Source organism: Vipera ursinii (genome assembly GCF_947247035.1).
Source record: "Vipera ursinii genome assembly, chromosome: 4".
Taxonomy (NCBI): domain Eukaryota; kingdom Metazoa; phylum Chordata; class Lepidosauria; order Squamata; family Viperidae; genus Vipera; species Vipera ursinii.
In genome coordinates this window covers 10,098,442-10,109,752 of record NC_139514.1, presented here as the reverse complement: position 1 = coordinate 10,109,752, position 11,311 = coordinate 10,098,442, and the positions used below count along the sequence as shown (strand labels likewise).

The 11,311-nt window shown below is 42.5% G+C and overlaps 1 protein-coding gene across 2 annotated transcripts in view; it reads right to left on the bottom strand.

Moving 5' to 3' along the window:
- The window catches only part of LOC310640028 (putative N-acetylated-alpha-linked acidic dipeptidase), a 36,736-nt gene extending 25,816 nt beyond the window's left edge, over positions 1-10,920 (bottom strand). For both annotated transcript variants that reach the window (XM_083362109.1, XM_083362110.1), the window contains exons 1-6: positions 10,595-10,920; positions 8,143-8,254; positions 6,729-6,915; positions 5,216-5,317; positions 4,021-4,146; positions 3,253-3,439 (exon numbers count right to left, since the gene is read on the bottom strand). In XM_083362109.1, the coding sequence (XP_083218235.1) occupies positions 3,253-3,439; positions 4,021-4,146; positions 5,216-5,317; positions 6,729-6,915; positions 8,143-8,254; positions 10,595-10,724 (844 nt within the window). In that variant the 5' untranslated portion in view covers positions 10,725-10,920. The remainder of the gene's footprint in view (positions 1-3,252; positions 3,440-4,020; positions 4,147-5,215; positions 5,318-6,728; positions 6,916-8,142; positions 8,255-10,594) is intronic.
- Positions 10,921-11,311: the final 391 nt, after the last annotated feature.

The following is an 11,311-nucleotide window of genomic DNA, read 5'->3' as shown; positions in this document are numbered from 1 at the left end:
GTGAGATTGAAATACCTGATTCTCTTATTGGATGCAGGCCTGGGCCTCTGAACAGACTTCCGGAAGTGGCATCCATGTCCTCCTCCAGGCCTCCAAGGTCTAGACAGGTGGGATTCAGTTAATTTCAGCTAATTCAGCTGGTTCTCCGAACTCAGCAAAATTCAGCCTCAAATTAACTACCGGATCTGTTGAACTGGTGCAAACCAGCTAAATTCCACCACTGGCTGTAAAGCACTGTGAAGTGGTATATAAGTCTAAGTACTATTGCTATTAAGACATCTACTAACAATGGGACTATAGCTGAAAAGCCACATTTCTGAAGACTCTTGGGACAGTGTACTTATTATTTATTTATTTATTTATTTATTTATTTATTTATTTATTTATTTATTTATTTATTTATTTATTATTTATTTATTTATTTATTATTGAGACTTATATGCTGCCCTATCTCCCGAAGGACTCAGGGCGGCTAACAACAATAAAATACAACAATACAAAAGTTAAAAAGAATTAAATTAACAGCCCCAGTAGAATAAATTAAAATTGGAGTTAAAAATTAAAAAACATTTTAAAATCCCTGTCATCAGTCCAGGTCAGCCTGATGGAAAAGAAGTGTTTTAAGGCCGCAGCGAAAGGACCGGAGATCCGGGGCCATCCAAAGCTCAAGGGGAAGTTGGTTCCAAAGGGCTGGCGCTCCCACAGAGAAGGCCCTTCCCCTGGGTGTCGCCAGCCGACATTGTCTAGCCGACGGTACCCTGAGGAGGCCCTCTCTGTGTGAGTATACTGGACGATGGGAGATAGTTCATGTCCATGCGGTTACTTGGAGCAAGTGACCGCATGGACAAGTCCACATGGTGTTTTCAGCAATACAACATGAACACGATTTGCCCTAATCTTCCTTACCTTCCTCTAGGGTGTTTGTTCCAAAGTTCCATTTTGGCTCTCATCTCTAGAACCCCTTGGGGTTCTTCTGTCCCAGTAATAACTTACTGCTTATTCCCTATGGCAGTCAGCTGAGTATTGCCATTTCATGTGATGCTATTCTTGATCAGTCTTTTGCTCTGTATTCACTACACATCTATTCACTCTGGTGTTCTCCAATGTTTTGACCTCAGCCAACATAAGTTGGGTAAAGGGCAGTGGTGAGAGTCAGCTAATTTTTTGTTGCCCAGGCCCAGAATGCACTTCCGGAAGCGGCATCCACACAGAGAACTGGCTGTTCACATGTTTGAATCCCACCACTGGTAAAGGGTAAAAGATGATGAAAAATAAACTACAGGTAGTCCTCGACTTAGGATCATAACTGAGCCCCAAATTTCTGTTACTAAGCAAGACAGTTGTTAAGTGAAGTTTGTCCCACTTTATGGCTTTTATTGCCACAGTTACTAAGTGAATCACTGCGGTTGTTAAGTTAGTAATATGATCATGAAGTGAATCTGGCTTCCGCATTGCCCTTGCTTGTCAGAAGGTTGCAAAAGGGGATCTCATGACCCTGGGATATATGAACCCGTTGCCAACGGTCCAAATTTTGATCATTTGACCATGGAGATGTTACCGTGATCGTGAGTGTGAAAACCAATCCTAAGTCACTTTTTTTTCAGTGCCGTTGTAACTTTGAATGGTCACTAAATGCATTGTTGTAAGTCGAGGACTACCTGTATCTGGAGAGCAGCAGGTGAGATTGGTTATCTCCTCAATACCCAGGCTTTCCTCACCCAAATTTGCACCTGGTTTCTCAGCTGAAGGTCTATTAACATATCTGGGGATAACATCAAGTGAACCTTTGCCATATGTATGTATAAGAGTGACATAAAGAGGCCCGAAGCTTGTATTGACTATAATCTGAATATGTGGAGTGGTTTATGCACACATCCTTTCGCTTAACCATTGTACTCTTCATATTACACCCTCAACTCGCCTCAGTTGATTTGCCAATGCCATCTCTCTGCAGTCAACCCGCCGAGGCCATTTTCCGATCAAAGGGTGCCGCCGATCAAAGAATGCCGATTGGTGACCCCCAGGGGGAGAGCGTTCTCTGTGGGCGCGCCAGACCTTTGGAACAGCTTACCGGTTGAGCTCCGGACGGCCCCCGACCTTCGCTCCTTCCGGCGCGATCTTAAAACATTCTTTTTCGAACAAGCTGGCCTGGTCTGATGGGATGGGGTTGGGTTTTTAAAATTAGTTTTAACTTAATATGTATTGATTTTATGGGCATGATGTTTAATGGTTTTTAATGGTTTTTTAATTTTTGTATCTGATTTTTATTGTGTATTGCCCTGTTCACCGCCCTGAGTCCTTCGGGAGAAGGGCGGTATAGAAATCAAATTATTAAATTAAATTAAATTAAATCTTCCCACAGCCAACTCATCCTGGGACAACTCACCATGGACAACTCATTGTGGGGCAACTCGCCATGGCCAACTCATCCTGGGACAACTCACCATGGACAACTCATCATGGGACAACTCACAGTGGACAACTCATTGTGGGACAACTCACCACGGCCAACTTGTTGGGGGACAACTCTCCATTGCCAACTTGGCAGGGGACAACTCACAATGGAACAATTCCATGTGGGATAACTCTACACGCTAAACGTAACCCGCCATTGTGCCTTTAACATTATTTCCATTTTTGTCAATGGAAATAACGTCAAAGAAACAGTGGTGGATAACATTTATTGCGCTGAGTTATCCCACATGGAAGGGACGTGGTGGCTCAGTGGGTTAGGATGCTGAGCTTGTTGATCAGAAGGTCGGCAGTTTGGCGGGTCAAATCCCGAGTGCCGCGTAGCAGAGTGAGCGCCTGTTACTCGTCCCAGCTTCTGCCAACCTAGCAGTTCGAAAGCACGTAAAAATGCAAGTAGAAAAATAGGGACCACTACGGTGGGAAGGTAACAGCGTTCCGTGCGCCTTTGGCATCTAGTCATGCCGGCCACATGACCACGGAGACATCCTCGGACAAATGCTGGCTCTCCGGCTTTGAAACGGAGATGAGCACCGGCCCCTAGAGTCGGAAATGACTAGCACGCATGACCTTTACCTTTACCTTTACCTTTACCTTTATCTATCCCACATGGAATTGTCCTTCAGAGAGTTGGCCACGGCGAGATGCTCTCAGTTATATCAATTCAACAAATAAAAACCACAGTCAAATGCTATATTCTTAGGACACTGTTCTCACAAGTATTCGAACCTCAGGTTGTGCCTATTTTAGGATGCATTCCTAGAAGGACTCTTTTCTGGTCACCTTTAGCTGGATAGCCTGGAGTGAGAGGATCCCCAGCACCATCCAGAAGGAGGACATTTCCACGTTGGGCTCCACCTCCTGGCAGATTCCAGCCATCTGGGTAAGGCTGAACTCCAGGAGCACAAGAATCAGCAGGATCAGAGTATAAAATGATGCCTTTGGCTCCAGCCAGGTAAGCGTTCTTAACCTAGGGATTAAAATGATTGGCGAACTAAATAATTTTATTCATTTAGCTAAAAATAATAATAATAATCCATAGTTTGACTAGCAGAACAATATAACAGAATAACAGACCAGAATAACAGAGTTGGAAAGGACCTTGGAGGTCATCTAGTCCAACCCCCTGCTCAGGTAGGAAACCATCTACCATTTTGGACAAAGGGCTGTCCAATTTCTTCTTAAAAACTTCCAGGATTGGAGCATTCACAGCTTCTGGAGGCAAGTTGTTCCACTGGCTAATTGTTCTAACTGTCAGGCAATTTCTCCTTAGTTCTAGGTTGCTTCTCTCCTTGCTTAGTTTCCATCCATGGCTTCTTGTCCCACCTTTAGGTGTTTTGAGGAATAGGCTGACCCTGTTTTCTCTGTGGCAGCCCTTTAGATACTGGAAGACAGCTGTCATGTCACCCCTATACCTTCTTTTCATTAAATTAGACTTAACTATTCTTGCAACTGTTTTTCATATGTTTTAGCTTCCAGTCCCCTAATCATTTTTCGGTTTCTTGTAAGCATTCCTCTCATGCCTGAAAGGCAAAACTCATAACCTCTTACCTTATTTCCTCTGAAGATCTTCCCATATCTGACAATGACAATTTTCCCGGAACAATTAATTCCCATCTCTCGCTCTAATCTGTGGAAATCCTCTATTCTGCCATAATTCACATACAGCAAATCTCCCTGGAATACAAAAGGTGCATTAACAACACACACCAATGAAGCGAGGGAGTTGCAAAATGCGCCCACTGTACCGTGCTTTGTTCTTCTGTTTCAAATTTCAGTAAAAGTTTATACAATTTAGCAATTACACGTTCACCATTTGTACACAATTCTATTTCCAATTCGGTCTTACAATGCTCAAAACCACAAACCTTTTTTTTGGGGGGTCTGCTTTAAATCTTTCTAATAACTGTAAATAAGAAAAACATTGTTAATTATATCCCTTTGCTGCTCAGAAGCTAAATAGTGCTACTCTTGAATCTTGAATACAAGACCACCTACTGCCTCAGTTAGCCTGGTTGATACTTGGATGAGTCAGTAAGTGGTCTCTCATTCAAGATTATCCAGGTTCAGCACAGCTTAATTTTGAGTTCTGTTATAAACCATTGCCTCAAATCCATCCTAAATACCTCTGTGTGTGTGTGTGTGTGTGTGTGTGATATTCAAATTTAATCACTTGAAATAGCCTTTAGGTTATTGCTGTCTTGGGTTAATAGACACTAACTCAAGTGCCTGTAGATCTCTTACTTACTTCCTCTACTTTTAGGTGGTTTTTAGTAAGATTAAAATCTTAAAGTAAGTAAATCTTAATTATAATTTAATTTAATTAACTGAAGATCTACACAGCTATCTTCTCTGTGAGCACTGGTGGCCAGATAGAACCGCTACATCTTCCTACGGCAGTGCAATGGCTCATGTGGTTAGGATGCTGGGCTAACACTCGGCGGGCTAGTGTTCAAGACCCGGTTGCTGCTACACGATGGGGTAAGCTCCCGTCACTTGTTCCGGTTCCTGCCAATGCAGCAGGGCGACTACAACTAGATAGATGGGTACCACCTCAGTGGGCAATTTAATGGGGACATGAAGGGGGTCCTCATCTGGGCATCCCCCCAGGCAATGGTGATGTCAAGGGCTAATCTTTTCAACCCGGAAGGGTTTCAGTGCTCCTAACACAACTGTAGTAGTATCTTCCTATGGCTTAGAGCCTTGCCAGGTCTGAATGCAGCCCCAAATGCCTTTTAATCCTTACCTCTGGCTGACCCTGGGCTGAGAAAGCACTATAGGGAGGGACGATATCTTCGACGGTCTCATATCCTGCAGGAACAGGCTCAGATAGCGAAGTGTTGAAAATCTAGATAGTTAAGAAGCCATGGGGGGGGGGGAATGGCATATAAAAACAACATCTGATATAACCAACTTGGGTGTGGGCAAAGGTTGAGGAAGGGGATGAAAATTCGTTTAAGAAACGCCTTTGCCAAGGGCCCATCGAAATGGGGCCAATTTAGCGAAACTCTAAAAAAAACCATGGTTGTGTTTGTCTAACATACAATGCCCACATAGTCTCTATAATGGCTTCATGTAATCTTTAAGTTAATGCAATGATTCTCACAACACACTTAATTTTGAACTGCAGGTAGTTCTCAACTTCTGACCATTCATTTACAGGCCAGAGTTATCATGGTGCTGAATAAAATGACTTACAACCCATCACTGCAGTTCCGATTGTCACACCACCCCTAACAGTCAACTGACTGCAATTTGGGCATTTGGCAACTGGCTCACATTTACAATGCTTGCAGCATCCTTCAGTCACGTGATCACAAGTTGTGATCTTCCCAGCCAGCTTCCGACAAGCAAAGTCAATGGGGAAGACAGATTTGCTTAAGAACCAAGGGACTAGAACAGAACAGAACAGAACAGAACAGAATAGAATGGGATATTGGAATGGAATAGAATAGAATAGAATAGAATAGAATAGAATAGAATAGAATAGAATAGAATAGAATAGAATAGAATAGAATAGAATAGAATAGAATAGAATAGAAAGAATAGAATGGAATGGAATGGAATGGAATGGAATGGAATAGAATAGAATAGAATAGAATAGAATAGAATAGAATAGAATAGAATAGAATAGAATAGAATAGAATAGAATAGAATAGAATAGAATAGAATAGAATAGAATAGAATAGAATTGGAATGGAATGGAATGGAATGGAATGGAATAGAATAGAATAGAATAGAATAGAATAGAATAGAATAGAATAGAGTAGAGTAGAGTAGAGTAGAGTAGAGTAGAGTAGAGTAGAGTAGAGTAGAGTAGAATAGAATAGAATAGAATAGAATAGAATAGAATAGAATAGAATAGAATAGAATAGAATAGAATTGGAATGGAATGGAATAGGGTAGGGTAGGGTAGGGTAGGGTAGGGTAGGGTAGGGTAGGGCAGGACAGGACAGGATAACAGAGTTGGAAGGGACCTTGGATGTCTTCTAGTCAGCCCCCTGCTCAGGCAAGAAATCCTATACCATTTCATGACTTAGAAACTATGTGGTGATTTGCTCAACTGCCACGATAAATATGGCTGCAATGTTGAGTCTGGTCACGTGATCCATCATTTAATGACTGTATCACTTAGCAATGGAAATCTAGTCCCACATACAGTCATAAGCTGAGGTACCTCTCTACACAAACCCATATTAGCCTAGTGTATCAGGTTGTGAAACCTACTCCCTATACACAATCCAGCCCCTCTCCTTTACCTCTTGGCCATGCTCGTCAATGAGTGAGACATAGTTAGGACGTGTCTCATTGGGGTAGGAAAGCAGAACATCATAAGGAGCCAGTTGGACCGAGTCTAGGCCAAAGGCCTTCCAGTTTGCTTGTATCTGTTCAGCTAGGCGCAAATTCTCCGGTGTGCCGGCCAAGTGAGGCTGCTGGGTAAAATTGCTAGAAGGAAGAAGATGGCTTTAGTTGCTCTGTGAGAAGTTTCGTAACAAAACATATTTTATTCTTTATACTGTTTCCATCTTCCCCCTAAAATATTAACAGAATCCACAAGGGTCTGAGAATCAGTGTCCCCACTAGATCATTAACGGTCAAGCTGAGGAAAATATTTCACTCAAACGTCCTCAACCCCCTTTAATAAGTTACCCAGACCTAATCCACATATCAAAGGATAAGGGTATGCAGAACAGATTTTTATTCTTCAGCATGTGGGAGAATAAATGAAACGTTCAGTGAGTGGTTCAACAATCAGCAGGCAGTAACACAAGGGGGTGTGTGATGCCTCTTTGGTGGTTTAATGTATTTATGGATCAGTGCATGAAGAATGTTTCTGGGGACAGTAGAAGCATGTGGGTTGAGGTGTGAATTTATGCAGAGGATGTGTTGTTGGCTCAGCACTGAATGACTGAGCGGTGTCACTCAAATTTGCCTTTTTCAGTGCAGCACCACCTGTGCTGGGATATGCCTCAAGACTTGCTTTTGACTCGACGTTGTCCTACGTTGGTGGGAGCAGGGCAGAAGATGCTGGTGTGCACCCTTTGCAGTGCCTATCATGTGACTTCCAACCCTAGAAAATCTATTATCTTTTCAGTCTTGGAACAAGTTCAGACATTCTTTTAAAACTCATGCGCGTACACGTAGACACACACTGGCATGTGCAAAAGGAAGGAGCAAAGCAGCAGAGCAAAGGAACTGTAGCCCACAGATGCTTGTAAAAGGTCTATAATTCATTGTTTTAAAAGGTGCTACACTTTCTGTTAACGAAAATAAAGAAAGAGGGAGGGAGGGAGGGGAGGGAGGGAGGGAGGGAAAGCTGAAGGAGGAGGGGAGGAAGGGAGGGAGGAAAGGAGGGAGGGAAAGTTGAAGGAGGAGGAGGGGAGGGAGGGAGGGAGGAAGGAAGGAAGGAAGGAAGGGGGAGAGAGGGAGGAAGAGAGACTTGGGAAGTTGACTGTCATACTTTGGTTTCCAGCTTGCTCCCTTCCAGATGTGTCTTCAAGACTCCCATCATCCCAGCACGAAGCTGAGGAAGATGAGTGCTAGTGTGTGCGTGTGTGTGTGTGTGTGTGTGTGTGTGTGCTTGTGTGTGTTAAAATAGCTATTTCTCTATCTCACTGTTACATATTTCCTAAACCTTTGGAGAGGCTGGGCATACAGGCCAGTTTAGCTTACTAAAGAATCTGCTTGATGCTTTCTGCTTTCATTTCCTTCATGAAGGCCTCCTTCATCTTCTTATGGACATCTGTCCTCGGCAACTGGTGGGCATGTCTATTCGCCAGCCAGCCTGGAAGTCAGATCAAACCGATTTCTATGGCATGAAAAGCAGGAGGTAAATGCATGCCCCAAATGTTGCATGCCCCAAATTTTGCAATTCGTCACACAAGAGTTACCTCCTCAGTAGTCCTCAACTTATGACCACAGCTGATAGATAGATAGATAGATAGATAGATAGATAGATAGATAGATAGATAGATAGGATAGATAGATGAATGATAAATGATAGATAGATAGATAGATAGATAGATAGATAGATAGATAGATAGATAGGATAGATGAATGATAGATGATAGATAGAGAGATAGATAGATAGATAGATAGATAGATAGATAGATAGAGATAGATAGATAGATAGATAGATAGATAGATAAAGTTATATATGATATATATGTGTAGATAGATTGATTGATAGATAAAGATAGAGATAGAGATAGATAGATATAGATAGATAATAGAGAAAGAGATATTGATAGATAGATGATAGAAGATAGATAGATAGATAGATAGATAGATAGATAGATAGATAGATAGATAGATAGATAGATAGACCTTTATTGTCATTTTTTATTGTCGGCACAATGGCACACATTAAAAATGAAATGTAGTTGCTTGCTCTCAAAGTCCACACATACATAACACATTTAAATATAATATATACAACATATACACATAACAGCCTAAGCTACCCAGACAGCAACTTACAGATGTTAAGCCGACCAATTTTGACATGTGCAAATGTAGCTACTCAGTTACAGCTGACTTGGTTAAATCTCTTGCTCCAAGCCAGTAAACTTTCTCAAACCAAAGTCGCTCTCTGGATGGTGTTGGACAATCTTGTCTCTGTCCCAAATATCTACTTGGAGAGGTGACTGTTCCATATTAGCTGTCCGTGAACCCCATTTCTACCCGTGCCCTCAAATGATCAAGAGCAAAAGTTGTAAATCATATTTTCACACGTGGAAAAAATGCTAAAATATCAGCAGGCAGTTGGACTAGACGACTTCCAAGGTCTCTTTCATCCCTATGGAGTTTGATCAAATGTCAGCAAGAATGGCTTCTGTACATCATAGCACAGATCGTGCAGGATGGTTTTAAGGGGGGAAAAAACTGGTTACTGAAATCAGAAATAGACAAAAAAGTTAAATACTTGTAGATATTGTATATCAGAGTGCAATAAAGGGGATGTTAGAAATGAAGTATTGATGTGTAATTGTATGTATTTGTTCAGTTTCCATAGCTGACCATTTCAATCGATCCGGGGCGACTAACAATTCAAGAGATATAAGACACTAAAACATTTTAAAACAGTGAAAAGTAAAACAGTAGAAACATCCAAAATAAAAATATAGATAGCAGCCGAGATACTTGGCCAGTTAGCAATACAGCCAAGAAAAAGGATCTTTTACAGGTTCTGCTACGCAGTCTCAGGAACACAGCCAGCTTTTTAAAGCCTTCTGAGGGGCTTAAAAATGTTGAGTCCATTCTTAATTCTGCAGGGAGGATGCTCCAAAGAGCAGGCGCCACTGCGGAAGAAAGCCCATCTTTCAGTCTCCTTCCTAACTTCCTTCCTTCCTTCCTTCCTTCCTTCCTTCCTTCCTTCCTTCCTTCCTTCCTCCCTTCCCTCCTTCCTTCCCTCCTCCCTTCCCTTCCCTCCCTCCCTCCCTTCCTCCCTCCCTTCCCTTCCTTCCTTCCCTTCCTTCCTTCCTTGCTTCCTTCCTTCCCTTCCCTCCTTCCTTCCTTCCCTCCTCCCTTCCTTCCTTCCTCCCTTCCCTTCCTTCCTTCCCTTCCTTCCTTCCTTCCTTCCTTCCTTCCTTCTTTCCTTCCTTCTTTCCTTCCTTCCTTCTTTCCTTCCTTCCCTCTCTTCCTCCCTTCCTCCCTTTTCTCTCTCTCTCTCTCTCTCTTTCTTTCTTTCTTTCTTTCTTTCTTTCTTTCTTTCTTTCTTTCTTTCTTTCTTTCTTTCTTTCTTTCTTTCTTTCTTTTTGGTTTAAAAGGGAAAAAAATGTTATCCACTGGGCTCATTAAATGGAGTTCATTCCCAAACAATTGCACAAAGGATTCCCAAACTTTCACAGTACTTTCATGTCATTCAAGCACGAATGCCTCTGCAACTAATTTGGATCCTTTCCATCCTGCTCCTAACAAGCTGCAGAAACATTTTCCAAGCACGTGAATGCAATTTCCCTTTCAGTAATGATTGGCAGATCACACACACACACACACACACACACACACACACACACACACAGAGAGAGAGAGAGAGAGAGATCACTTTTCTACAAGTCTTTTTCCTGGGGGGAGGCGGGGGCGCAGGGGAAAGAATGACAATCTTGTGTAGTCTCAGTCCTACCGATTAAAAATCCCAGAAGGAAGAAGATGACAGCTATTCCCACTGCCAGCACCCAGAATCGGGTCGGGGCCCCACGGCTTCTGTCCCCTGCGTAGCTGGGTCCAAGGCCTGTCCTCAAGCTGGTCCACATGGTTTCCAGAGCTGGGGCTTTGTCTAATGTTTTCCAGGCTTCTTCCAAACAAACACACGGGCTCCGCAGACCATGGAAGGGGACAAGGTCTTCTCTGCTTTCTTTCTCCAGATCTTGGCTCCTCCTGCAGGCTACTAAAAGAAAAATCAACCTCCGGAAGAAAAAGTTCCCAGCCGGGGCAAACCCTCTTGGTCCGCCGGCCAAAGTTGAGAGCCTGACTCTGTTGGCGCTTTGTTCGGAAGAGCTTCTTAGAGCGACGCAAAGACTTAACTTTTCGGGTCTCTGTGTTTTACCACTGCAACTCCCAAAATTGCTCTTTCCCTAAAGCGGATAATTTTCAAGTAATCCAGTACTTCCCCAAGTAGTAAAAAAGGAGGAATTATGGGAAAGAAAGAAAGAAAGAAAGAAAGAAAGAAAGAAAGAAAGAAAGAAAGAAAGAAAGAAAGAAAGAAAGAAAGAAAGAAAGAAAGAAAGAAGGAAGGAAGGAAAGAAGAGAAAGAGAAGGAAGGAAGGAAAGAAGGAAGGAAGAAAGAGAAAGAAAGAGAAGGAAGGAAGGAAGGAAGGAAGGAAGGAAGGAAGGAAGAAGA